Source organism: Oncorhynchus clarkii, chromosome 5, assembly GCF_045791955.1.
Source record: "Oncorhynchus clarkii lewisi isolate Uvic-CL-2024 chromosome 5, UVic_Ocla_1.0, whole genome shotgun sequence".
Taxonomy (NCBI): Eukaryota; Metazoa; Chordata; class Actinopteri; order Salmoniformes; family Salmonidae; genus Oncorhynchus; species Oncorhynchus clarkii.
This window is the reverse complement of record NC_092151.1, coordinates 6,456,112-6,483,128: the sequence shown is the minus strand read 5'-3', so window position 1 is coordinate 6,483,128 and position 27,017 is coordinate 6,456,112. Positions and strand designations below refer to the sequence as shown.

Here is a 27,017-nt window from a genome sequence, read left to right as displayed (position 1 = left end):
CCGTCTCTCCCTACCTCCCTCCGTCTCTCCCTACCTCCCCCCGTCTCTCCCTACCTCCCTCCGACTAACAGTGAAATGCTTACTTACGGGCCATTTTCAAACAATGCAGAGTTAAAGATAAGATAAAATAGACAATAACATGGCTATATACAGGAAGTAGACAATAACATGGCTATATACAGGAAGTAGACAATAACATGACTATATACAGGAAGTTGACAATAACATGGCTATATACAGGAAGTAGACAATAACATGGCTATATACAGGATGTAGACAATAACATGGCTATATACAGGGAGTACCAGTACCAAGTTGGTGTGTAGGGGTTGGAGGTAATTGAGGTAGATATGTTCATGTATGTGGGGGTAAAGTGACTAGGCAACAGGATAGACAGTAGCAGCAGCGTGTGCGTGTGCGTGTGCGTGTGCGTGTGTGTGTGTGTGTGTGTGTGTGTGTGTGTGAAGAGTCAGTGCAAAAGAGTTAATGCAACAATGGATAATTGCAGGTAGTCCAGGTAGCCATTTTGATTGTGGTCAAATGCAAATCAGTTGCCATTCCAAGCGGGGATGCAGCCAGTCAAGATTCTGTAAGACTTTTTGAGGATCTGAGGGCCCGTGCCAAATCTTTTCAGTCTCCTGAGGGGGTCGGTGTGTTTGGACCATGATAGTTTGTTGGTGATGTGGACACCAAGGAACTTGAAACTCTCGACCCGCTCCACTACAGCCCCGTCGATGTTAATAGGAGCCTGTTCGGCCCCGCCTTTTCCTGTAGTCCACAATCAGCTCCTTTGTCTTGCCGGAGAGGGAGAGGTTGTTGTTGTCCTTGCCTGACCTCCTCCCAATAGGATGTCTCATCGTTGTTGGTAATCAGGCCTTCCACTGTTGTCGTTGGCGAACTCAATGATGGTGTTGGAGTCGTGTTTGGCCACGCAGTCATGGGAGTACAGGAGGGGACTAAGAATTAGAGGTCGACCGATTATTAATTTTCAATGCCAATTTATTGGAGGACCAAAAAAGCAGATTAATCGACCATTTAAAAAAAAAAAATTTAATAATGACAATTATTACACTTATTCTAAAATAAATTACACTTATTTTAACTTAATATAATACATCAAAATCAATTTAGCCTCAAATAAATAATGAAACATGTTCAATTTGGTTTAAATGATACAAAAACAAAGTGTTGGTAGAAGAAAGGCTCAGAGCGAGTGACGTTTGAAACGCTATTAGCGTGCGCTAAATAGCCAGCCATTTCACTTCGGTCACACCAGCCTCATCTCGGGAGTTGATATGCTTGAAGTCATAAACAGTGCAATGCTTGACGCACAACGAAGAGCTGCTGGCAAAATGCACAAAAGTGCTGTTTGAATGAATGTTTACGCGCCTGCTTCTGCCTACCACCGCTCAGTCAGATACTTAGATAGTTGAATGCTCAGTCAGCAGGACACGCTAGATAATATCTAGTAATATCATCAACCATGTGTAGTTAACTAGTGATTATGATTGATTGTTTTAAGTTTAATGCTAGCTAGCAACTTACCTTGGCTTACTGCATTCGCGTAACAGGCAGTCAGTCTCCTGCAACGAGAGAGAGGCAGGTCGTTATTGCGTTGGACTAGTTAACCGTAAGGTTGCAAGATTGGATCCCCTGAGCTGACAAGGTGAAAATCTGTCGTTCTGCCCCTGAACGAGGCAGTTAACCCACCGTTCCTAGGCCGTCATTGTAAATAAGAATGTGTTCTTAACTGACTTGCCTAGTTAAATAAAGGTTAAATAAAGGTGTAAAAAAATAAATAAAAATGGTGTCCAAAAATGGCGATTTCCGATTTGTTATGAACTTGAAATCGGCCTTAATTAAGTGGCCATTCCATTTAACCGGTCGACCTCTACTGAGCACGCACCCCTGAGGGGCCCCCGTGTTGAGGATCAGCGTGGCGGATGTGTTACCTACCCTTACCACCTGGGGGCGGCCCGTCAGGAAGTCCAGGATCCAGTTGCAGAGAGAGGTGTTTAGTCCCAGGGTCCTTAGCTTAGTGATGAGCTTTGTGGGCACTATGGTGTTGAACGCTGAGCTGTAGTCAATGAACCGCATTCTCACAAAGGTGTGAAAGGGCATTGTGGAGTGCAATAGAGATTACGTCATGGGAAGTGGAGAGGGTCTGGGATGATGGTGTTGAAGTGAGCCAATCATTTAGACAGGTTACCTTGGTGTTCTTGGGCACGGGTGGTCTGCTAGGGGGGAATCTGGTGGTCTGCTTAGGGGGGACTCTGGTGGTCTGCTTAGGGGGGACTCTGGTGGTCTGCTTAGGGGGGACTCTGGTGGTCTGCTTAGGGGGGACTCTGGTGGTCTGCTACAGGGGGACTCTGGTGGTCTGCTAGGGGGGACTCTGGTGGTCTGCTAGGGGGGACTCTGGTGGTCTGCTACAGGGGGACTCTGGTGGTCTGCTACAGGGGGACTCTGGTGGTCTGCTAGGGAGGACTCTGGTGGTCTGCTAGGGGGGACTCTGGTGGTCTGCTAGGGGACATGTAGGTATGTTTCTCCATCTCTCCTTCCCTCTTGAAGACTTGATAAATATTTTTTGGGGGGTTGATATTTACTGTCATTGTACCATGCACCTGTTGTACCGTAGTGTGTATGTGTGCCCGAGTGTGTATGTGTGCCCGAGTGTGTATGTGTGCCCGAGTGTGTATGTGTGCCCTGCCCGAGTGTGTGTCCCTGCCCGAGTGTGTGTCCCTGCCCGAGTGTGTGTCCCTGCCCGAGTGTGTGTCCCTGCCCGAGTGTGTGTCCCTGCCCGAGTGTGTGTCCCTGCCCGAGTGTGTGTCCCTGCCCGAGTGTGTGTCCCTGCCCGAGTGTGTGTCCCTGCCCGAGTGTGTGTCCCTGCCCGAGTGTGTGTCCCTGCCCGAGTGTGTGTCCCTGCCCGAGTGTGTGTCCCTGCCCGAGTGTGTGTCCCTGCCCGAGTGTGTGTCCCTGCCCGAGTGCGTGTCCTGAGATGTGTTGTGGGGCGGGCGGTCTGTCTCTGTGGGGCGGGCGGGCGGTCTGTCTCTGTGGGGCGGGCGGGCGGTCTGTCTCTGTGGGGCGGGCGGGCGGTCTGTCTCTGTGGGGCGGGCGGGCGGTCTGTCTCTGTGGGGCGGGCGGGCGGTCTGTCTCTGTGGGGCGGGCGGGCGGTCTGTCTCTGTGGGGCGGGCGGGCGGTCTGTCTCTGTGGGGCGGGCGGGCGGTCTGTCTCTGTGGGGCGGGCGGGCGGTCTGTCTCTGTGGGGCGGGCGGGCGGTCTGTCTCTGTGGGGCGGGCGGGCGGTCTGTCTCTGTGGGGCGGGCGGGCGGTCTGTCTCTGTGGGGCGGGCGGTCGGTCTGTCTCTGTGGGGCGGGCGGGCGGTCTGTCTCTGTGGGGCGGGCGGGCGGTCTGTCTCTGTGGGGCGGGCGGGCGGTCTGTCTCTGTGGGGCGGGCGGGCGGTCTGTCTCTGTGGGGCGGGCGGGCGGTCTGTCTCTCTGTGTGTCTGTCTGTGTGTGTGACGGCAGCGGTGGCTGGTGATTCACTCTCAGGAGGCCCTGAGCAGCCTCCTTCTCATCAGTTAACTTTTGCCGGTTGACTTGAAAAAATGAAAACCTTGTCAAGTTTTTCTCCCCGGCAACAACTCCACTACCCTGAAATGTCAGTCCATTTAAAGGTCCTCTGTCCAGTTGAAATGGGGAGAAAAGGGCCTTGCTCTTAGATCATTGGTTAATGACATTACTAATCCAAATGGAGCAGGTCGTTTCATTGTTGTAACCATGGAGATGGAGTTTGTGTTCCGTTCTATTGTCATTGACACCATTGAAGGGTCAGACAGTAGTGTTTCACCTATTCATTCATTCAGCCTTTCTAAATGTCATGACGTATGTTGTTCTTGTCCATCGTCTGCAACAATACCTTTTTTATGTTAGGTATTTTTTTTGCTTAATTATGTTGGTGTTTATCCGTCTCTTGTTTCCACAAAGAAACAACAGATTTGACATTACACAAATGTTTGTCTTCCCTTGATACCACAACCTGACTCTGGTCTGGGCCTGATGACTGTCCCACATCTCTCTGGTCGGGACCTGATGACTGTCCGACACCTCTGGTCTGGGCCTGATGACTGTCCCACACCGCTCTGCTCTGGGCCTGATGACTGTCCCACACCTTTCTGGTCTGGGCCTGATGACTGTCCCACACCTCTCTGGTCTGGGCCTGATGACTTTCCCACACCGCTCTGGTCTGGGCCTGATGACTGTCCGACACCTCTCTGGTCTGGGCCTGATGACTGTCCCACACCGCTCTGGTCTGGGCCTGATGACTGTCCCACACCGCTCTGGTCTGGGCCTGATGACTGTCCGACACCTCTCTGGTCTGGGCCTGATGACTGTCCGACACCTCTCTGGTCTGGGCCTGATGACTGTCCCACACCGCTCTGGTCTGGGCCTGATGACTGTCCCACACCGCTCTGGTCTGGGCCTGATGACTGTCCCACACCGCTCTGGTCTGGGCCTGATGACTGTCCGACACCTCTCTGGTCTGGGCCTGATGACTGTCCCACACCGCTCTGGTCTGGGCCTGATGACTGTCCGACACCTCTCTGGTCTGGGCCTGATGACTGTCCCACACCGCTCTGGTCTGGGCCTGATGACTGTCCGACACCGCTCTGGTCTGGGCCTGATGACTGTCCCACACCGCTCTGGTCTGGGCCTGATGACTGTCCGACACCTCTCTGGTCTGGGCCTGATGACTGTCCCACACCGCTCTGGTCTGGGCCTGATGACTGTCCGACACCGCTCTGGTCTGGGCCTGATGACTGTCCGACACAGCTCTGGTCTGGGCCTGATGACTGTCCGACACCTCTCTGCCCCCAACAGCCTTTGGTTCAGCTGTGTGACCACTCTGTAACTCTCTCTCTCTCTCAATTCAATTCAATGTGCTTTATTGGCATGGGAAACATATGTTAACATTGCCAAAGCAAGTGAGGTAGATAATATACAGAAGTGAAATAAACAATACAAATGAACAGTAAACATTACACTCACAGAAGTTTCAAAATAACAAAGACATTACAAATGTCATAAATGTCTGTCTATATACAATGTTGTACATAGTGCAGCTCAGTTTCCACCTCATTTTGTGGGCAGTGAGCACATAGCCTGTCTTCTCTTGAGAGCCATGTCTGCCTACGGCGACCTTTCTCAATAGCAAGGCTATGCTCACTGAGTCTGTACATAGTCAAAGCTTTCCTTCAGTTTGGGTCAGCCACAGAGGTCAGGTATTCTGCCACTGTGTACTCTCTGTTTAGGGCCAAATAGCATTCTAGTTTGCTCTGTCTTTCCAATGTGCAAAATAATTATTTTTGTTTTCTCATGATTTGGTTTGGTTTAATTGTGTTGCTGTCCTGGGGCTCTGTGGGGTGTGTTTATGTTTGAACAGAGCCACAGGACCAGCTTGCTTAGGGGACTCTTCTCCAGGTTCATCTCTCTGTAGGAAATGTCTTTGTTATGGGAGGTTTGGGAATCACTTTCTTTTAGGTGGTTGTAGAATTGAACAGCTTTTTTCTGGATCTTGATAATTTGCTCTCTCTCTTCTCTCTGGCCCCCCGACAGAATCGTGTTCAGCACTGTGTGTGCTCTGTGGCCAGTGACCACTCCGTGGGTCTGCTCAGCCTGCGGGAGAGGAAGTGCATCATGCTGGCGTCTCGACACCTCTTCCCCATCCAGGCCATCAAGTGGCGGCCCTGTGATGACTACCTGGTGGTGGGCTGCTCTGATGGCTCAGTGTATGTGTGGCAGATGGACACAGGTGAGACACACACACACACACACAGAGTTATCACAGAGACTAGCTGGTGGAAGGGGGGAACTACCTGGTGGTGGGCTGCTTTGATGGCTCAGTGTGTGTGTGGCAGATGGACACAGGTGAGACGGAGAGACACACACACACACACACACACACACGCACACAAACGAGAGACTGGCGCGCACACACACACCGTTGAGACACGCATACATGTACACACACACACTATTAAAACAGAATGATGTGTTACATGGCAGAGGGTTTATTTCATTGATTAATGGGAGTTTTGTTGGTGTCTATTATTTTTATTTTAAATATTTTGTATTTAACCTTTATTTAACTTGGCAAGTCAGTTAAGAACAAATTCTTATTTTCAATGACGGCCTAGGAACAGTGGGTTTAACTGCCTGTTCAGGGGCAGAAAGACAGATTTGTACCTTGTCAGCTCAGGGATTTGGACTTGCAACACTCTAACCACTAGGCTACCCTGCCGCCCCGGCACTCTGGTAGCCTATGAACTTCTGTAATGAAATATCTGTTTGTAATCCAACAATATTCTCTGTAGCTAATGGAACGGTGCTGATTGCATGACATCAAGCTTGATTACACTTTGTAAATGCTTTTTCTTCAACTCTGTACTATTTGTTTGCTGGGGACTTTGTTTGTTCTGTCCACTGAGTACATGGCCATTATGGCCAGATCGTTCTTCAAGATGTTCATAGATGACCAACAGGGTCAAATAATAATCAGTGGTTGTAGAGGGTGCAACAGGTCAGTACCTCAGGAGTAAATGTAAAAAAATATATATCTTCATATCATAACCGCTAACTGCTACACACAGCCTACCTCGTTCCCTACTTTGGCACCCTGTTTCCTACTTTGGCACCCTGTTTCCTACTGTGGCACCTTGTTCCCTACTGTGGCACCTTGTTCCCTACTGTGGCACCTTGTTCCCTACTGTGGCACCTTGTTTCCTACTGTGGCGCCCTGTTCCCTACTGAGGGCGCCCTGTTCCCTACTGAGGGCGCCCTGTTCCCTACTGAGGGCGCCCTGTTTCCTACTTTTTACCAGTGCCCATAGGGAACTACATAGGGAATAGGGCTCCATTTGGGATGCACACACTGTGTGGCCATTACTAGAAACCAGTAGGGTCCTTATGTCCATTCTGTTTCTGTACCATACCGGGGTCTCCAGTATTACAGGAAGTCATTTTTTTGTATTTTTTTTATTAAGGAACACGAGTCGGTATCCAGGAGGGCATCGAATGTCTCTGCTGGAACCAAAGACGCCTGTTCTTCCCAACTTGCCATCTAGCAAACCAAATGCACAATATAATATGATTATATTTCTACGCAGTGGTGTGACCCTGTGTGCCGATGTGAGGAAGAAGGGGGAGGAGGAAGAAGCTCGTCACCCAGTAGACATCGAGTCTCTTCTGTCCCTCCTCCCGACGACGACCGACTTAAAAAAAACTACCAGGGTAGCTCCAACCTTGTGTTCTTCCCCTCACTTCGCAATGTTTTTGCTCAGTGAAGATCACACAAACACACACCCTTTCCCAGGTTGAATAATAGATTGTCTGAAGCATTCGTTTCTTCCGTCCTGCCCCCTATATACAAAGCCGCATGTTTAGCATTTGTAAAGCAACGCAGCACTCTCTTAAAACGTTAGACCGATTTTTAAACTCCCTCTCACAGCAATGGAAGTTAAGATGATGGCTGAGGAGGAAGTGTGGGTGGGGGGGGAGGAGAGAGTAGGAGGGAAGTCGAGCACTTACAAAACATCTCCCTAAATGTGGAGTCTCTCTCTGCCCGTTACTGCATTAGCGAGGCACATTAGTGTGTTTATGTCTGCTCTTAAAGCTGGTTATATCTCGTTGTGCTGAGTAGGACAGAAGAACGTACAGTAGCAAGCCTCGTCGACTCACAGGGCTGGGGTGCAGAAGGGGCGTGGCTGTAAGGTGTGTGTGTGTGTGTGTGTGTGTTAGACATGCGGAGGGGTGTAGCCTAAGTAATGATCCCTGAGGTTTGTCTGGAACCACTTCATAGGAGCTGAAGGAGTGAGGGAAACAGCCTCTCCATTTATAGAGTCATTATATTACTGATGGACAGCTACATTTCCTCTCTCCTCTGTTCAGTGCTTTTTCCCCATAGAGATAAATGATTTATCTTCTATGGGTTCCCACCCCCCCACACACACACACACACACACATCAGCTCTAATGGAATAGAACTCACTTTCTTAAAGGGACATTTTACCATTAATTCATCTCCAGCAACCCTCCCGACATCAACATGATGTGTGAAAATGTTTTTGTTTTCTATGTTTTGTATTAAAAATAAAAGATGGGAGTGTTTCCAATGACATCGTCGGTGTGCATGAAGTGGTCTTAACCTATTATGAGTAGGAATGGCCAACCAGTTGGTGGATGTCATTGGAAACACTCATCTTCCTCTTCTTCTTTTTTTTTTTTACACTACAACACAGAAACGTGACATTTTCACATGTTGATTTTAAGGTGGTGCTGTAGATTTTGTTATCAATTTTTCTAAATATATTTAGCTAGGCAAGTCAGTTAAGAACAAATTCTTATTTACAATGACGGCCTACCAAAAGGCAAAAGGCCTCCTGCTGGGACGGGGGCCTGGGGATTAAAATACATAAATACATTTAATATAAAATATAGGACAAAAACACACATCAACACCACATAAAGAGAGACCTAAGACAGCAACGCAACATGACAACACAGCATGGTTGCCAACACAACATGAATATGAAGTTGGAAGGTTTGTGGAACTTCCCTTTAAGGAGAAGATGAAGCATTGTCAAATCCACTTACAATGACTAGAACATGATATTATACATCTCCTGGCATCATTATCACAACCGATACATTCATACTGGTTTCACATGCAGAACGTTGGAGACTAGTATTGACCAGCAGGGCTGGGAATTGCCGAGGGACCTCACAATACAATATTATATTGATACCTAAGTCTCGACACGACGATATGTATTGCAATCAAGGGTTGGAACCGGTTCAGGGAACAAAACCGTAATATTATGTCATTTCAGTCGCATCTTGCTCCATAGGCTACACTTGTCTGTCCATAACGCATGTAAACAACTAGCTGACCTGCTCTATCCGCACTGATTGGTGTAAACAACTAGCTTACCTGCTCTATCCGCACTGATTGGTGTAAACAACTAGCTTACCTGCTCTATCCGCACTGATTGGTGTAAACAACTAGCTTAGTAGCTCTATCCGCACTGATTGGTGTAAACAACTAGCTTAGCTGCTCTATCCGCACTGATTGGTGTAAACAACTAGCTTACCTGCTCTATCCGCACTGATTGGTGTAAACAACTAGCTTAGCTGCTCTATCCGCACTGATTGGTGTAAACAACTAGCTTACCTGCTCTATCCGCACTGATTGGTGTAAACAACTAGCTTACCTGCTCTATCCGCACTGATTGGTGTAAACAACTAGCTGACCTGCTCTATCCGCACTGATTGGTGTAAACAACTAGCTTAGCTGCTCTATCCGCACTGATTGGTGTAAACAACTAGCTTAGCTGCTCTATCCGCACTGATTTGGTGAACTCATTTAATGAGCTAAAAGTTTTTATAAAATGGTTGATTTCACAGGTTAAAAAAAGGAACAGAAATGAACGATATAATACCATTTTTCAGGCATTTCTCTGACATCGCTGAGTATACACTGAGTGTTCAATACATTTAAGAACTTCCTCGTGTTTCAGAGGAAGCTTTGCTTCTCCCGAGTCTGTATGGAAGTTTCAGCGATGGGGCAAGACTGTAACTACTAATTGGATTACATGAAGTTGGGGAGAGAAAAGGGTAAAAAGTACCCCCCCCCCCCCCAAAAAAAAAGAATTCTTCCTAATGTTGAGTTGCACCTCACCATTTTTCCTCAGAACAGCCTCAATTCATTGGGACATGAAAGTTCTCCACAGGGATGCTGGCCCATGTTGACTCCAATGCTTCCCACAGTTGTGTCAAGTTGGCTGGATGTCCTTTGGGTGGCGGACCGTTCTTGATATAAACAGGAAACCGTTGAGCTGGCACCTACTACTATACCCCATTCAAAGGCATTTTAATATTTTGTCTTGCCCGTTCACCCTCTAAATGGCGTACGTTCACAATCCATATCTCAATTTTCCCAAGGCTTAAAAATCCTTCTTTAACCTGTCTCCTCACCTTGATCTACACATACGAGGAATATAACACTGTGCCTTGCGCGTAAAGCTCATGCTGTTCCTGATGACGGCGTGATCTCGCTCTCTGTGGTCGATGTGAGCAAAACGTTTAATACATACGCTGAGCGTCAGAGCCGATGTAATAGGATTCTACCTTCCTCCTATACGTCCTACTTCCTACTCCTACGTCCTTTTAGCGTGTTTGAGGTCGTAGTGGGCTTTCTTGTACGAGTCCATGTCAGTGTCCCGTTCATAATAAGCGGTAGCTCTCGACTTTAGCCCCGCATGGATTTTGCCTGTACTCCAGGGTTTTAGGTTTGGATACGTTCTATTGCTACTGCTAGCTAGCTCCAGTGCTAGGTTTGGATATGCTCAAATGTTAATGCTAGCTAGCTCCAATGCTACTGCTAGCTAGCTCCAATGCTACTGCTAGCTAGCTCCAATGCTACTGCTAGCTAGCTCCAATGCTACTGCTAGCTAGCTCCAATGCTACTGCTAGCTAGCTCCAATGCTACTGCTAGCTAGCTCCAATGCTACTGCTAGCTAGCTCCAATGCTACTGCTAGCTAGCTCCAATGCTACTGCTAGCTAGCTCCAATGCTACTGCTAGCTAGCTCCAATGCTACTGCTAGCTAGCTCCAATGCTACTGCTAGCTAGCTCCAATAGTACTGCTAGCTAGCTCCAATAGTACTGCTTGCTAGCTCCAATACGACTGCTAGCTAGCTCCAATACGACTGCTGGCTAGCTCCAATACGACTGCTGGCTAGCTCCAATACGACTGCTGGCTAGCTCCAATACGACTGCTGGCTAGCTCCAATACGACTGCTGGCTAGCTCCAATACGACTGCTGGCTAGCTCCAATACGACTGCTGGCTAGCTCCAATACGACTGCTGGCTAGCTCCAATGCGACTGCTGGCTAGCTCCAATGCGACTGCTGGCTAGCTCCAATGCGACTGCTGGCTAGCTCCAATGCGACTGTTGGCTAGCTCCAATGCGACTGTTGGCTAGCTCCAATGCGACTGTTGGCTAGCTCCAATGCGACTGTTGGCTAGCTCCAATGCGACTGTTGGCTAGCTCCAATGCGACTGTTGGCTAGCTCCAATGCGACTGTTGGCTAGCTCCAATGCGACTGTTGGCTAGCTCCAATGCGACTGTTGGCTAGCTCCAATGCGACTGTTGGGAGAGAGCTTAGTATCTGGGCAGAACTTTACAGGAGAGCTTGATGGAGGAGGGCATTGGTTTTGGAGATGGTGACCAATATCCCTAGTGACCAGAAAACAATCTATTATCTCGCTCTCTCTCTATCCTCTCTATTTTCTCTCTGTCCTCTCTATCCACTCACACACCCACACACACAGAGGTGCCTAATAGAGAAGAAATGGGAGTGTCTTTGTATCAGGTTGACAGTTGGAATCAATTTTACTTTCACATTTTCAGGGTGAAGTATGGTATAAAAAAAATGCTAATCCCTGTAGCCATCATCCCAGTCTGTTGAACCCAACCAGAACGGTATCTGAATGTCCCGATTTTCTCTCTCTCCCCTCGCTCTCTCTCTCTCCCCTCGCTCTCTCTCCCCCCTCTCTCTCTCTCTCAGGTGCGTTGGACCGTTGCGTGATGGGCATCACGGCTGTAGAGATCCTGAATGCGTGTGATGAGGTGGTGCCGGCCGCTGTGGACGCTCTAAGCCACCCTGCGGTCAACCTGAAACAGGCCATGACACGACGCAGCCTGGCCGCGCTCAAGAACATGGCCACGCACAAACTACAGACCCTGGCTACCAACCTACTGGCTGCTGACAACGCAGACAAGGTCAGTTGTACCCCCATAACCCAGGGACTCTTGCTACCAATCTATTAGCAGACAAGGTTAGCTTATGCCATAATGTTTGTGACTACCTATGACACAGTTATGTCTTATGTAGCTGTTATAAAGGCTTTATGAATGCATACATAGGGGAATAGCTAAACCCTAACCCTATAACTCTTGAAAAGATGAGCCCTGTATACTGTATGTACGGTTGCTTCTCGGGGGGTCCGGGGTCAAAGGTTAGAAAGCAATGAGCTCAGTCTGGTGTACTGGTCCTTTTTTAATGACTATGTTTCAAAACCTGATCAGCACTTCATCACTGGAGAAGTGTTCTCCATCGCAATGTAACAAACACACACACACACATCACTGTGTCTCTGCCAATAGCCATCCAGGATGTTTCACCTCAGATGTGGCCAGGAGGGAGGGGGGAGAAGAAGGAAAGAGCTCCCGAGCTCTGACTAGAATGGTCATAGTTCAGGGAGGCTGATTGTTCTATGGTTGTGTCTGTCACCCTCTGTGCGGGGATTGCAGAGAGCAGCGGAGCGGCTCCTTCTGACTAAAGGGAAGCACTTACTGGTGGCCATTTTGGAAACCGGTCGGCTTTTTAAAAAGCATGAAGGCTATATTGCAGGGTCATGAACAGGTCAAATAGCAGGAGATTATCATCCGGAGAAATATTGTAGAGCCCGACCGATATATCGGTTCATCGATATTATTGGCCGATATAGGCCTTATACCACTAAATTGCTATCGAACGATAATTCTGCCGATAAGTTATTTAATAAATAGGATGCAAAAAGGGAATCTGAATACTTGCTGCAATTCTCATGATGTTGTTATTATTGTCACAATAATCAACATTTATGGTTATCGGTTAATTGTTCTTTTGGCAATTTATGAGATGTCAATGTGGAAAATTACCTTTCATTTCCCCGCTGTAAAACACTATATAGGTATTGGTACGATTGTTTTTTTTCCCCCACAAATATCTGAATGGGTGTCGGGCCCCCAAAAAATGTATGCCTTGCTTCCATCCCTAGGGAGGACAAGAGCGAGCTAGCCAGTCAGCCAGCCAGCCAGGCAGCCAACATTCTAAGATGTTGCTGGAGAGAATAGATGAAGAGGATGAGAGTGGTTCTTCCAGACAATTATACAGGGAAACACTCTCCCTCCCCCTCCTACTGCTTCTCTTCCTCTCTCCTCCTTCCTCCTCTTCATCGCTCTTCTTCTAGTCCTTCCTCACGCTTCTCCTCTTCCTCCCTCTCGTCTCTTCCTGCATTGAGGTGGTGTGTGTGGTGAAGAGTGTTTTCCAGCCCAGCGGCCTGCAGGGACCAGGGCTTAGTTAAAGTGGAGCCTGGGCTCTTAGTGTTGTGGGCTTGGGGGTGTTGGGATGGAGGCATGGATCTGGATACTACCAGGGGAGAAGATGGAATGAGAGGTAATCCTCCCTCCCTCTTGTCCTCGTTTCTTTCATCTCACTCCATCGCTCCCTGAGATTCACACCTCTGCCTCAGCTTGCCAGAAGGGATAGAGGAATGGAACTCAAGCTAGATACCACTGTGTGTGTGTGTGTGTGTGTTTTATAGCACCATCTAGCTAACACTAGTAGTGTCCTATGTGGCTTACTTGCAGTTGGTACGAGTGTGGTTAAGTTGGTGTGAAGTGGGCCTATATGACTCAGTTAGTACGAGTGTGGTTAAGTTGGTGTGAAGTGGGCCTATATGACTCAGTTTGTACGAGTGTGGTTAAGTTGGTGTGAAGTGGGCCTACATGACTCAGTTGGTACGAGTGTGGTTAAGTTGGTGTGAAGTGGGCCTATATGACTCAGTTGGTACGAGTGTGGTTAAGTTGGTGTGAAGTGGGCCTATATGACTCAGTTGGTACGAGTGTGGTTAAGTTGGTGTGAAGTGGGCCTATATGACTCAGTTGGTACGAGTGTGGTTAAGTTGGTGTGAAGTGGGCCTATATGACTCAGTTGGTACGAGTGTGGTTAAGTTGGTGTGAAGTGGGCCTATATGACTCAGTTGGTACGAGTGTGGTTAAGTTGGTGTGAAGTGGGCCTATATGACTCAGTTGGTACGAGTGTGGTTAAGTTGGTGTGAAGTGGGCCTATATGACTCAGTTGGTACGAGTGTGGTTAAGTTGGTGTGAAGTGGGCCTATATGACTCAGTTGGTACGAGTGTGGTTAAGTTGGTGTGAAGTGGATTATTTCAGACATATTATTTCACGTATAATTCACTGTATCACAACTCCAGTGGGTCAGAATTTTACATACACTAAGTTGACTGTGCCTTTAAACAGCTTGGAAAATTCCAGAAAATGATGGCATGGCTTTAGAAGCTTCTGATAGGCTAATTGACATAATTTGAGTCAATTGGAGGTGTACCTGTGGATGTATTTCAAGGCCGACCTTCAAGCTCAGTGCCTATTTGCTTGACATCATGGGAAAATCAAAAGAAATCAGCCAAAACCACAGAAAAAAAACAATTGTAGACCTCCACAAGTCTGGTTCATCATTGGGAGCAATTTCCAAACACCTGAAGGTCCCACTTTCATTTGTACAAACAATAGTACGCAAGTATAAACACCATGGGACCAGGCAGCCGTCATACCGCTCAGGAAGGAGATGCGTTCTGTCTCCTAGAGATAAATGTTCTTAGGTGCGAAAAGCGCAAATCAATCCCAGAACAACAGCAAAGGACCTTGTGAAGATGCTGGAGGAAACAGGTACAATGTATCTATATCCACAGTCCTATATCGACAACCTGAAAGGCCGCTCAGCAAGGACGAAGCCACTGCTCCAAAACCGCCAATAAAAAGCCAGACTACGGTTTGCAACTGCACATGTGGACAAAGATTGTACTTTTTGGAGAAATGTCATCTGGTCTGATGAAACAAAAATAGAACTCTTTGACCATAATGACCATCGTTATGTTTGTAGGAAAAAGGGGAATGCTTGCAAGCCAAAGAACACCATCCCAACCGTGAAGCACGGGGGTGGCAGCATCATGTTGTGGGGGTCCTTTGCTGCACGAGGGACTGGTGCGCTTCACAAAATAGATAACATCAAGAGGAAGGAAAATTAGGTGGATGTATTGAAGCAACATCTCAAGACATCAGTCAGGAAGTTAAAGCTTGGTCACAAATGGGTCTTCCAAATGGACAATGACCCCCAAGCATACTTCCGAAGTTGTGGCAAAATGGCTTAAGGACAACGAAGTCAATGTATTGGAGTGGCCATCACAAAGCCCTGACCTCAATCCTATAGAAAATTTGTGGGCAGAACTGAAAAAGCGTGTGCGAGCAAGGAGGCCTACAAACCTGACTCCGTTACACCAGCTCTGACAAGAGGAATGGGCCAAAATTCACCCAACTTATTGTGGGAAGCTTGTGGAAGGCTACCCGAAACGTTTGACCCAAGTTAAACAATTTAAAGGCAATGCTACCAAATACTAATTGAGTGTATGTAAACTTCTGACCCACTGGGGATGTGATGAAAGAAATAAAAGCTGAAATAAATAATCCTCTCCACTATTATTCTGAAACTTCACATTCTTAAAATAAAGTTGTGATCCTAACTGACCTAAGACAGGTCATTTTTACTTAGATTAAATGTCAGGAATTGTGATAAACTGAGTTTAAATGTATTTGGGCTAAGGTGTATGTAAACTTCAGACTTCAACTGTATCTGCAACAGATCAGAAAGGTTTCCCTTGCCTGTCAAGGCTGGTCAAAGAAACAATGAAGAGACAACATCCAGTGCCTTTCCTCTCCCTCTGTCGTGTTTCTCTTCCTGCTGGTCTGTAGTGGCTGAATGGCAACCAGGCCAGATGTGCTCCTCTCTGATGAGCTGTGTGTGTGTGTGGGTGTGTTTCCGCGTGTGGGTGTGTTTCCGCGTGTGGGTGTGTTTCCGCGTGTGGGTGTGTTTCCGCGTGTGGGTGTGTTTCCGCGTGTGGGTGTGTTTCCGCGTGTGGGTGTGTTTCCGCGTGTGGGTGTGTTTCCGCGTGTGTGTGTGTTTCCGCGTGTGTGTGTGTTTCCGCGTGTGTGTGTGTGTTTCCGCGTGTGTGTGTGTGTGTGTGTGTGTGTGTGTGTGTGTGTGTTTTGGTCTGAGAGCCCAGTAGCTCGTTAAGGCTATCAAGCAGCAGAGGAATGTTAGGGAGGAAGGATGACCTTAAATGAAGAACATAGCAGGCTGCCAGGAGAGAGTTGTATATAGCCAGTCTGTCCGTCTCCCTTCTCTCTGCCGGTCTGTCCGTCTCCCTTCTCTCTGCCGGTCTGTCTGTACAGAGCCTGTGTCTTCCCTTCCGAACGCTTGTCTCTGTATAAAGCCTGTCGGTCTGTGTCTCCGTCGGTCTGTGTCTCCGTCCGTCTGCCTGCCTGTACAGAGTAGGGATGGGCGACTTGTGGGTGGGGGGAGGGGGAGCTACAACTCATCATGAGGGGTCACAGTGGCTCTCCTGTCTGTGTATCCACATCCGTATCCTCACATGCAGTCAGATCTGGGCCTAAGATACATTTAGCTATTTTTCTCACAATTTTACAGTAATTTTACATGTTTTTGCCATGGGACGGAGAGACATTTGCAGTTTTGAATATGATATCTCAGTGAGAGTGACTAACAAAATCAATGTGGGCCCCCTGGTCTGTAATTTGACCATGATTACTACAAGTTTAGACAGCTGGTAAGTTAGCCAATCTAAAACATGTTAGCTGACATGAAATAACAAGAGAGAAACTGCTGATGCACAACCACATTACCAAATTGTACCTGGTTTATTGTACTGTCATCATTCTAAATGACACCTGGTGTATTGTACTGTCATCATTCTAAATGACACCTGGTGTATTGTACTGTCATCATTCTAAATGACACCTGGTGTATTGTTACTGTCATCATTCTAAATGACACCTGGTATATTGTTACTGTCATCATTCTAAATGACACCTGGTGTATTGTACTGTCATCATTCTAAATGACACCTGGTGTATTGTTACTGTCATCATTCTAAATGTCACCTGTTGTATTGTACTGTCATCATTCTAAATGACACCTGGTGTATTGTACTGTCATCACTCTAAATGACACCTGGTGTATTGTACTGTAGAGTAGACCCTGGACAAAGAAGAGCCCCCCCCCCCCCCCCCCACCACACCACTGTCTGCCTGTCACTAAGGAAGAGGGACTTGGTTGTCAGGAGTGTGTGTGTGTGTAGATGGATGCACAGTGTGAGTAGATGGATGCACAGTGTGAATTGGTCCACGGTGTCACAACCTGGCTCTTAGATGTTGACAAGCTAGGAAGTCCACACGTTGGCAGTTAAGGAGTAACAAAGACTGAAGTATAAAACTGTTAAGGAAAACGAACCTGTGACGTGTGAAAGTAGGGGTTGTAACGGAGATGCATGGATGAAGTGTAGAATGGGTTTAAGTATTAAAATCATTTCTAATTCCTAATACAAAAACATTATCAACCTAGAAGACAAAACAAAATGTTTTTTTTGTGGAGGGGGAGAAGGGTAGAGAGAGAGACTCTGATCTCCTAGTTGATCCCAAACCCAGGTGCAACTTGTCACCGTAACGACCCAATCAGCTCCACGTGTCTGTAAATAAAAGAATACAGTGAAGGTGGTCGGGAGAGGGTAACAACGGACACGGTATCTTTCCTTCAGGGGGTAAAGGTCACAGAGGGTTTTTTTTAGAACACGGAGTGTTGTTTTCAGAATCCGAAACAAAACTCTTCCTCCTCCTCCACTTTAGTGGTCATCACAAGGTGGTGGTATTATTGTGATTATTATTGCTAGAGCTTGGTCTCCTGTTCTCTGTAACAGCCCGTAATAACACAGTTCTCCACATGAAGACCTGCAGCAGTTCAAGTGTTCAATTTGTGTCTACTGGCTCCTTCCCTCGTCATAACGGTCGTCTTGGACTTATCCCAGATGGCACCCTGTTCACTAGATACTGCACTACTTCCTACCAGAGGCCCTGGTCAATAGGGTGCCATTGGGGACACAGACCAACTGGAGATCAAATGGTCCGAGCCGGGAATCCAAAGAGCCCCTCCCCCACCCCCCCTCCCTCAGGCCAGCTGCTGTCTTTCTATAATGGCCCATCATTTCCTCTGACACCATAATTCTACCTCCACCCTGGGGCTGTGATACCTGCTGTCAATACGCACCGTTATTCCCACTACAACACACACAGCCAGCCCACAACAACAGGCCCTGATGCAGCCTCTAGCCATCCCACAACAACAGGCCCTGATGCAGCCTCTAGCCATCCCACAACAACAGGCCCTGATGCAGCCTCTAGCCAGCCCACAACAACAGGCCCTGATGCAGCCTCTAGCCAGCCCACAACAACAGGCCCTGATGCAGCCTCTAGCCATCCCACAACAACAGGCCCTGATGCAGCCTCTAGCCATCCCACAACAACAGGCCCTGATGCAGCCTCTAGCCAGCCCACAACAACAGGCCCTGATGCAGCCTCTAGCCAGCCCACAACAACAGGCCCTGATGCAGCCTCTAGCCATCCCACAACAACAGGCCCTGATGCAGCCTCTAGCCATCCCACAACAACAGGCCCTGATGCAGCCTCTAGCCATCCCACAACAACAGGCCCTGATGCAGCCTCTAGCCATCCCACAACAACAGGCCCTGATGCAGCCTCTAGCCAGCCCACAACAACAGGCCCTGATGCAGCCAGCCACTAGCCAGCCCACAACAGGCCCTGATGCAGCCAGCCCACAACAACAGGCCCTGATGCAGCCTCTAGCCATCCCACAACAACAGGCCCTGATGCAGCCTCTAGCCAGCCCACAACAACAGGCCCTGATGCAGCCTCTAGCCATCCCACAACAACAGGCCCTGATGCAGCCAGCCTCTAGCCAGCCCTCAACAACGGGCCCTGATGCAGCCAGCCTCTAGCCATCCCACAACAACAGGCCCTGATGCAGCCTCTAGCCATCCCACAACAACAGGCCCTGATGCAGCCTCTAGCCATCCCACAACAACAGGCCCTGATGCAGCCTCTAGCCAGCCCACAACAACAGGCCCTGATGCAGACACTAGCCAGCCCACCTGGCCACCCACTGGGGTAACTGCCGTCCAGTCAACCTGCCTGCCTCCACTTTGGTGCCACCATTACACTTGCACTCCCTGCCTGCGAAACCACTTTTATTTGTGTGTGTGTGTGTGTGTGCGCGCCGTGGTCAGTTTTTTTGTGTTGGGGATCTTGAGTGTCAAAACATGTGCATTTTATAAAAGAGTATTTGTGAGTCCTGACCCTTTGGTGTGTGTTGCATGTTTGTTGTTGTGGAGGTGTGTGTGTGTTGCATGTTTGTTGTTGTGGAGGTGTGTGTGTGTGTTGCATGTCTGTTGTTGTGGAGGTGTGTGTGTGTTGCATGTCTGTTGTTGTGGAGGTGTGTGTGTGTTGCATGTTTGTTGTTGTGGAGGTGTGTGTGTGTGTTGCATGTTTGTTGTTGTGGAGGTGTGTGTGTGTTGCATGTTTGTTGTTGTGGAGGTGTGTGTGTGTGTTGCATGTTTGTTGTTGTGGAGGTGTGTGTGTGTGTGTGTGTGTGGTATTCTGGAGGCCGGTTGGTAACAGAGTAGCTCTTGAGGCATATTGATTTTGTAATGTCTCCCTGAATGCTCTTAGTCAAGGTTCAACAAAGTTTTTCACTGAGTTGATTTGTCTCAGTCCAGGTCTGTTAACACCAGAACCATTAGTAGCCCTGCAGCATCCTAATAGTAGACTGGCCTGTTAACACCAGAACCATTAGCAGCCCTGCAGCATCCTAATAGTAGACTGGTCTGTTAACACCAGAACCATTAGCAGCCCTGCAGCATCCTACTAATAAACTGGTCTGTTAACACCAGAACCATTAGCAGCCCTGCAGCATCCTACTAATAAACTGGTCTGTTAACACCAGAACCATTAGCAGCCCTGCAGCATCCTAATAGTAGACTGGTCTGTTAACACCAGAACCATTAGCAGCCCTGCAGCATCCTACTAATAAACTGGTCTGTTAACACCAGAACCATTAGCAGCCCTGCAGCATCCTACTAATAAACTGGTCTGTTAACACCAGAACCATTAGCAGCCCTGCAGCATCCTAATGATAAACTGGTGATCTACAAGATGAATGGTTTTTACTGTCACGTGAAGGACTACATTCCCACTTGTGTGTGTGTTGCTTTTCCCCCTTTTGACCCAGCTAGTGTCAGAGAAAATCACCCCCACGTATGTAGGGTTACGGTGTGGGGGTTACGGTGTGGGGGTTACGGTGTTTGGGGGTTACGGTGTGTGGGTTACGGTGTGTGGGTTACGGTGTGTGGGTTACGGTGTGGGGGGTTACGGTGTGGGTTATGGGGGGGGTTACGGTGTGGGGGGGTTATATTGGGGGTTATGGTGTTGGGTTACGGTGTGGGGGGGTTATGGTGGGGGTTACGGTGTGGGGGGGGGGGGTTATGGTGGGGGTTACGGTGTGGCGTTATTGATCCTATATCATATAGACAGCAAATACAATTTTATTTGTCACATACACATGTTTAACAGATGTTAATGTGAGTGTTGCGAAATGCTTGTGCTTCTAGTTCCCGACAATGCAGGAATATCTAACAATTCCCCCAACAACTACCTAATGCACACAAATCTAAAGGGATGGATGAGAATATGTACATATAAATATATGGATGAGCATTGGCCGAGCGGCATAGGCAAGATGGTATAGAGTAGAGTATATACATATGAGATGAGTAATGTAAGATATGTAAACATTATTAAAGTGACTAGTGATCCATTTATTAGAGTGGCCAGTGATTGGGTCTCAGTGTAGGCAGCAGCCTCTGAGTTAGTGATGGCTTTTTAAGTCTGATGTCCTTGAGATAGAAGCTGTTTTTCAGTCTCTCGGTCCCCGCTTTGATGAACCTGTACTGACCTCGCCTTCTGGATGATAGCGTGGTGAACAGGCATTGGCTCGGGTGTTATTTTTGGGCCTTCCTGTGACATCGGGTGCTGTAGATATCTTGGAGGGCAGGTAGTTTGCCCCCGTGATGTGTTTTGCAGACCGCACCACCCTCTGGAGAGCCTTGTGGTTGTGGGCGGTACATTTGCCGTACCAGCCCGACAGGATGCTCTCGATTGTGGGCGGCAGGTAGCCTAGTGGTTAGAGCGTTGGACTAGTAACCGAAATGTTTCTATTTATTTTTTTTTATTTTTATTTTACCTTTATTTAACCAGGCAAGTCAGTTAAGAACAAATTCTTATTTTCAATGACGGCCTGGGAACAGTGGGTTAACTGCCTGTTCAGGGGCAGAACGACAGATTTGTACCTTGTCAGCTCGGGGGTTTGAACTCGCAACCTTCCGGTTACTAGTCCAACGCTCTAACCACTAGGCTACCCTGCCGCCCCTAGATCGAATCCCCGAGCTAGTTGTTCAAACCCCTGAACAAGGCAGTTAACCCGCTGTTATTGTTGTGAGAATTTGTTCGTAGCTGACTTGCCTAGTTAAATAAAGGTAAAAAAAAAACAAACATTGCATCTGTAAAACTTCGTCAGGGTTTTAGGTGCCAAGCCAAATTTCTTTCAGCCTTCTGAGGTTGAAGAGGCGCTGTTGTGCCTTCACTACACTGTGTGACTGGACCATTTCAGTTTGTCGGTGATGTGTACGCCGAGGAACTTTAAAACTTTATACCTTCTCCACTGCTGTCCCTTCGATGTGGATAGGGGCGTGTTCCCTCTGCTGTTTCCTGAAGTCCACGATCATCTCCTTTGTTTTGTTGATGTTGAGTGAGAGGTTATTTTCCTGACACCACACTCAGTGCCCTCACCTCCTCCCTGTAGACCGTCTCGTCGTTGTTGGTAATCAAGCCCACTACTGTTGTGACGTCTGCATAGACACTTCCTCAATAGCTTCTGGGTCTCCCTGCTGTTTTCACTCTTCTAGTCTGGAGAGGGGAGGACGAGAGGTGAGGAGGGGTCCTGTGGGACAATGACCTTTTATAATAGCCTGGGTCTTTGTTTACAGTTCAGGAGCCCTTTCTCTCCTCCCCTCCGCCCGGTCACACCGCTCTCCTCCCCTCCCCTCCGCCCGGTCACACCGCTCTCCTCCCCTCCCCTCCGCCCGGTCACACCGCTCTCCTCCCCTCCCCTCCGCCCGGTCACACTGCTCTCCTCTCCTCCCCTCCCCTCCGCCCGGTCACACTGCTCTCCTCCCCTCCCCTCCGCCCGGTCACACCGCTCCCCTCCCCTCCCCTCCGCCCGGTCACACCGCTCTCCTCCCCTCCCCTCCGCCCGGTCACACTGCTCTCCTCCCCTCCCCTCCGTCCGGTCACACTGCTCTCCTCCCCTCCGCCCGGTCACACTGCTCTCCTCCCCTCCGCCCGGTCACACTGCTCTCCTCCCCTCCCCTCCCCTCCGCCCGGGCACACCGCTCTCTCCTCTCCTCCCCTCCCCTCCGCCCGGTCACTCCGCTCTCCTCCCCTCCCCTCCGCCCGGCCACACCGCTCTCCTCCACTCCCCTCCGCCCGGTCACACCGCTCTCCTCTCCTCCCCTCCCCTCCGCCCGGTCACATCGCTCTCCTCTCCTCCCCTCCCCTCCGCCCGGTCACACAGCTCTCCTCTCCTCCCCTCCCCTCTGCCCGGTCACACCGCTCTCCTCTCCTCCCCTCCCCTCCGCCCGGTCACACCGCTCTCCTCTCCTCCCCTCCCCTCCTCCCGGTCACACCGCTCTCCTCCCCTCCCCTCCGCCCGGTCACACCGCTCTCCTCTCTTCCCCTCCGCCGGTCACACCGCTCTCCTCCCCTCCCCTCCGCCCGGTCTCACTGCTCTCCTCCCCTCCCCTCCGCCCGGTCACACCGCTCTCCTCTCCTCCCCTCCCCTCCGCCCGGTCACACCGCTCTCCTCTCCTCCCCTCCCCTCCGCCCGGTCACACCGCTCTCCTCTCCTCCCCTCCGCCCGTTCACATTTTCTATTCATGGCTTGTCACTGGGCTGGCCAGTCAGTCAGTTACAACAAGGCTAGCTATCTACCAGCTATCTATAGGTTTTAAAGCAGCCAATGTATTCATCAACTGAGAACTCTGCGTTTTTAGAATGGGTTAGTTGGCAAATATGAGTGATAGTTACGTCATATCGATTGCAGTCTCTTGGCCTGTAGCACTATCCATATGTTCCTGTGTGTACTCTGTGAATGTTCAAATGGCCATTTGTATATTTCATTATGGGGGTTGGGGTCAAATCTCTGGTCAATTCTATCCATCCATTTTTCAACAAGTAACAAGTCATCTCTTTGAAAATGATCTACTATGATAATGCACTATACCAGTCTTCCACTCTATTTTTTGACTGCTCTCTTTATCCAGGGCTCCAGCCTGCCGGCCAGCCAGTCAGGTGTGTGGGTTGCTATGCAGACTCTCCAGTCCACTGGCTCTATATGTAGTCCAGGGGGAGAGTTTAATAGAAGTGATATGAAATGCTCCCTGCTCCTTCCCTGGCATTTCAGGCGCACTGGCGCTGTGATTCTGTGATTGAATTATCTGCTGTTATTCTGGTGACTGTCCTAGCTCCACTCTGCTCTCCTGTGTGTCTGTCCTCTCCTAGCTCCACTCTGCTCTCCTGTGTGTCTGTCCTCTCCTAGCTCCACTCTGCTCTCCTGTGTGTCTGTCCTCTCCTAGCTCCACTCTGCTCTCCTGTGTGTCTGTCCTCTCCTAGCTCCACTCTGCTCTCCTGTGTGTCTGTCCTCTCCTAGCTCCACTCTGCTCTCCTGTGTGTCTGTCCTCTCCTAGCTCCACTCTGCTCTCCTGTGTGTCTGTCCTCTCTGAGCTCCACTCTGCTCTCCTGTGTGTCTGTCCTCTCCTAGCTCCACTCTGCTCTCCTGTGTGTGTGTCTGTCCTCTCTGAGCTCCACTCTGCTCTCCTGTGTGTCTGTCCTCTCCTAGCTCCACTCTGCTCTCCTGTGTGTGTGTCTGTCCTCTCTGAGCTCCACTCTGCTCTCCTGTGTGTCTGTCCTCTCCTAGCTCCACTCTGCTCTCCTGTGTGTGTGTCTGTCCTCTCCTAGCTCCACTCTGCTCTCCTGTGTGTCTGTCCTCTCCTAGCTCCACTCTGCTCTCCTGTGTGCGTGTCCCCTCCGCTCCCCTATTGCTCCAATGTGATTTGGAATTAGTCCTGGTTCCCTTGTGGTCTCAGATGTTAGAGATGCACCTGATTCCACACAGCGATCTACAATCAGATCTGCTACCATCTACTACCTCTCTCCAGCCCAACCCCCTTCCCCTCTCCAGCCCAACCCCCTTCCTGTCTCCAGCCCAACCCCCTTCCCCTCTCCAGCCCAACCCCCTTCCCCTCTCCAGCCCAACCCCCTTCCCCTCTCCAGCCCAACCCCCTTCCCCTCTCCAGCCCAGCCCCCTTCCCCTCTCCAGCCCAGCCCCCTTCCCCTCTCCAGCCCAGCCCCCTTCCCGTCTCCAGCCCAGCCCCCTTCCCCTCTCCAGCCCAGCCCCCTTCCCCTCTCCAGCCCAGCCCCCTTCCCCTCTCCAGCCCAGCCCCCTTCCCCTCTCCAGCCCTCCCGTCATCTCGTCAGGCCGTCAGTAAAGACATTGGAGAAGATGGCTGTCATAAGAGCATGTTTTTTTTCTATGTACTAGAGCAGCGTGCGTGCGTGCGTGTGTGTGTGTGTGTGTGTGTGTGTGTGTGTGTGTGTGTGTCGGGGCGATAGAAATAAATGAACGCCTGCAGCTATGATAGAAGGAATGGATGGAGAGGGGGCTGTTTTCTTCTCATCTTCTAGAGTCCATCTGCAGCCTAGTTGTGTCCTGAGAGGGAGGGAGGGAGGGGGCTGGAGGAAGAGGGAGGGAGGGAGGGAGGGAGGGGGAGGGAGGTGGACTGGGGAAGATGGTGCTGGGGGAGGGTCCCTTTTGTCTTGTGGTTTTGGCAGTCGTTATCCTGTGGAGGGCAGCCTTCCTCCATCAAAACAACACCACTGGCTGGTAGAAATCTGTCATCATCAGTGAGAGGTTGAAAGAGCTAATTCATTAAGCCACACTGATCAGAACCCATCACTGCTTCTGCTGCACGACACATTAAATTCTGAACGTAGCTTCATGTCTAAGGATATTTGTGCAACGTCTTTGCTGTGTGTATGGTGTGTGTGTGTGTGTGTGTCACAGGTGCAGGTGCAATGGCTCACCATCAGTCAGGACACTAGAAAGGCTAATTACTGAACAGGGAAGCCGTGAACTGGGCTGGGGCTTCTCTCTCTAACACACACACACACACACACACACACACACACACACACACACACACACACTGGCGTCTCATGGCTCGTTACGGAGTGTGACTCGGAGCCTGGAGAAGTAGACATCTGTCCCGACGTACGGTCTGTGGCTTTGACTCGCTGTTCCCTCACCAAACAGACCAAGCTGATGGCTCCAGTCCCAGACCGACCAAGCTGGTGGCTCCAGTCCCAGACCGACCAAGCTGGTGGCTCCAGTCCCAGACCGACCAAGCTGGTGGCTCCAGTCCCAGACCGACCAAGCTGGTGGCTCCAGTCCCAGACCGACCAAGCTGGTGGCTCCAGTCCCAGACCGACCAAGCTGGTGGTTCCAGTCCCAGACCGACCAAGCTGGTGGCTCCAGTCCCAGACCGACCAAGCTGGTGGCTCCAGTCCCAGACCGACCGAGCTGGTGGCTCCAGTCCCAGACCGACCGAGCTGGTGGCTCCAGTCCCAGACCGACCAAGCTGGTGGCTCCAGTCCCAGACCGACCAAGCTGGTGGCTCCAGTCCCAGACCGACCAAGCTGGTGGCTCCAGTCCCAGACTGACCAAGCTGATGGCTCCAGTCCCAGACCGACCAAGCCGATGGCTCCAGTCCCAGACCGACCAAGCCGATGGCTCCAGTCCCAGACCGACCAAGCCGATGGCTCCAATCCCAGACAGACCAAGCCGATGGCTCCAATCCCAGACCGACCAAGCCGATGGCTCCAATCCCAGACCGACCAAGCCGATGGCTCCAATCCCAGACCGACCAAGCCGATGGCTCCAATCCCAGACCGACCAAGCCGATGGCTCCAATCCCAGACCGACCAAGCCGAAGGCTCCAATCCCAGACCGACCAAGCCGAAGGCTCCAATCCCAGACCGACCAAGCCGATGGCTCCAATCCCAGACCGACCAAGCCGATGGCTCCAATCCCAGACCGACCAAGCCGATGGCTCCAATCCCAGACCGACCGAGCCGATGGCTCCAATCCCAGACCGACCGAGCCGATGGCTCCAATCCCAGACCGACCGAGCCGATGGCTCCAATCCCAGACCGACCGAGCCGATGGCTCCAATCCCAGACCGACCGAGCCGATGGCTCCAATCCCAGACCGACCGAGCCGATGGCTCCAATCCCAGACCGACCGAGCCGATGGCTCCAATCCCAGACCGACCGAGCCGATGGCTCCAATCCCAGACCGACCGAGCCGATGGCTCCAATCCCAGACCGACCAAGGAGCTGGACTGTACCTATCCTCACGCCGCTGCGCTTCTCTCTGCTGGTGTGTGTGTGTGTGTGTGTGTGTGTGTGTGTGTGTGTGTGTGTGTGTGCTAGACATTTATCAGAGAGAAGAGACTCCTATCAGACAGGGTCATGGTTCTAACTTTCAATAATGACTTATAACACACATCACGCCATGTTGCCTTCTTTTTAAAATCCAACTCTATTACTATAATTATAGATTTTGCTACTCATTCAAAAATAGTTTCGGAGTACTGGTCATGCAACATGTATATCACAATCATACTATGTGCTATTGTTCAAGTCCCATAACAAACCACAGTGTAATTGTTTGTTCAAGTCCCATAACAAACCACAGTGTAATTGTTTGTTCAAGTCCCATAACAAACCACAGTGTAATTGTTTGTTCAAGTCCCATAACAAACCACAGTGTAATTGTTTGTTCAAGTCCCATAACAAACCACAGTGTAATTGTTTGTTCAAGTCCCATAACAAACCACAGTGTAATTGTTTGTTCAAGTCTCATAACAAACCACAGTGTAATTGTTTGTTCAAGTCCCATAACAAACCACAGTGTAATTGTTTGTTCAAGTCCCATAACAAACCACAGTGTAATTGTTTGTTCAAGTCCCATAACAAACCAGTGTAATTGTTTGTTCAAGTCCCATAACAAACCACAGTGTAATTGT

The 27,017-nt window shown here is 49.7% G+C and overlaps 1 protein-coding gene across 4 annotated transcripts in view; it reads left to right on the top strand.

Moving 5' to 3' along the window:
- LOC139408272 (WD repeat-containing protein 7) overlaps nucleotides 1–27,017 on the top strand; it is a 333,290-nt gene that overhangs the window by 39,454 nt on the left and 266,819 nt on the right. For all 4 annotated transcript variants that reach the window (XM_071151971.1, XM_071151970.1, XM_071151969.1 and 1 more), the window contains 2 exons: nucleotides 5,611–5,806; nucleotides 11,620–11,834. In XM_071151971.1, the coding sequence (XP_071008072.1) occupies nucleotides 5,611–5,806; nucleotides 11,620–11,834 (411 nt within the window). The remainder of the gene's footprint in view (nucleotides 1–5,610; nucleotides 5,807–11,619; nucleotides 11,835–27,017) is intronic.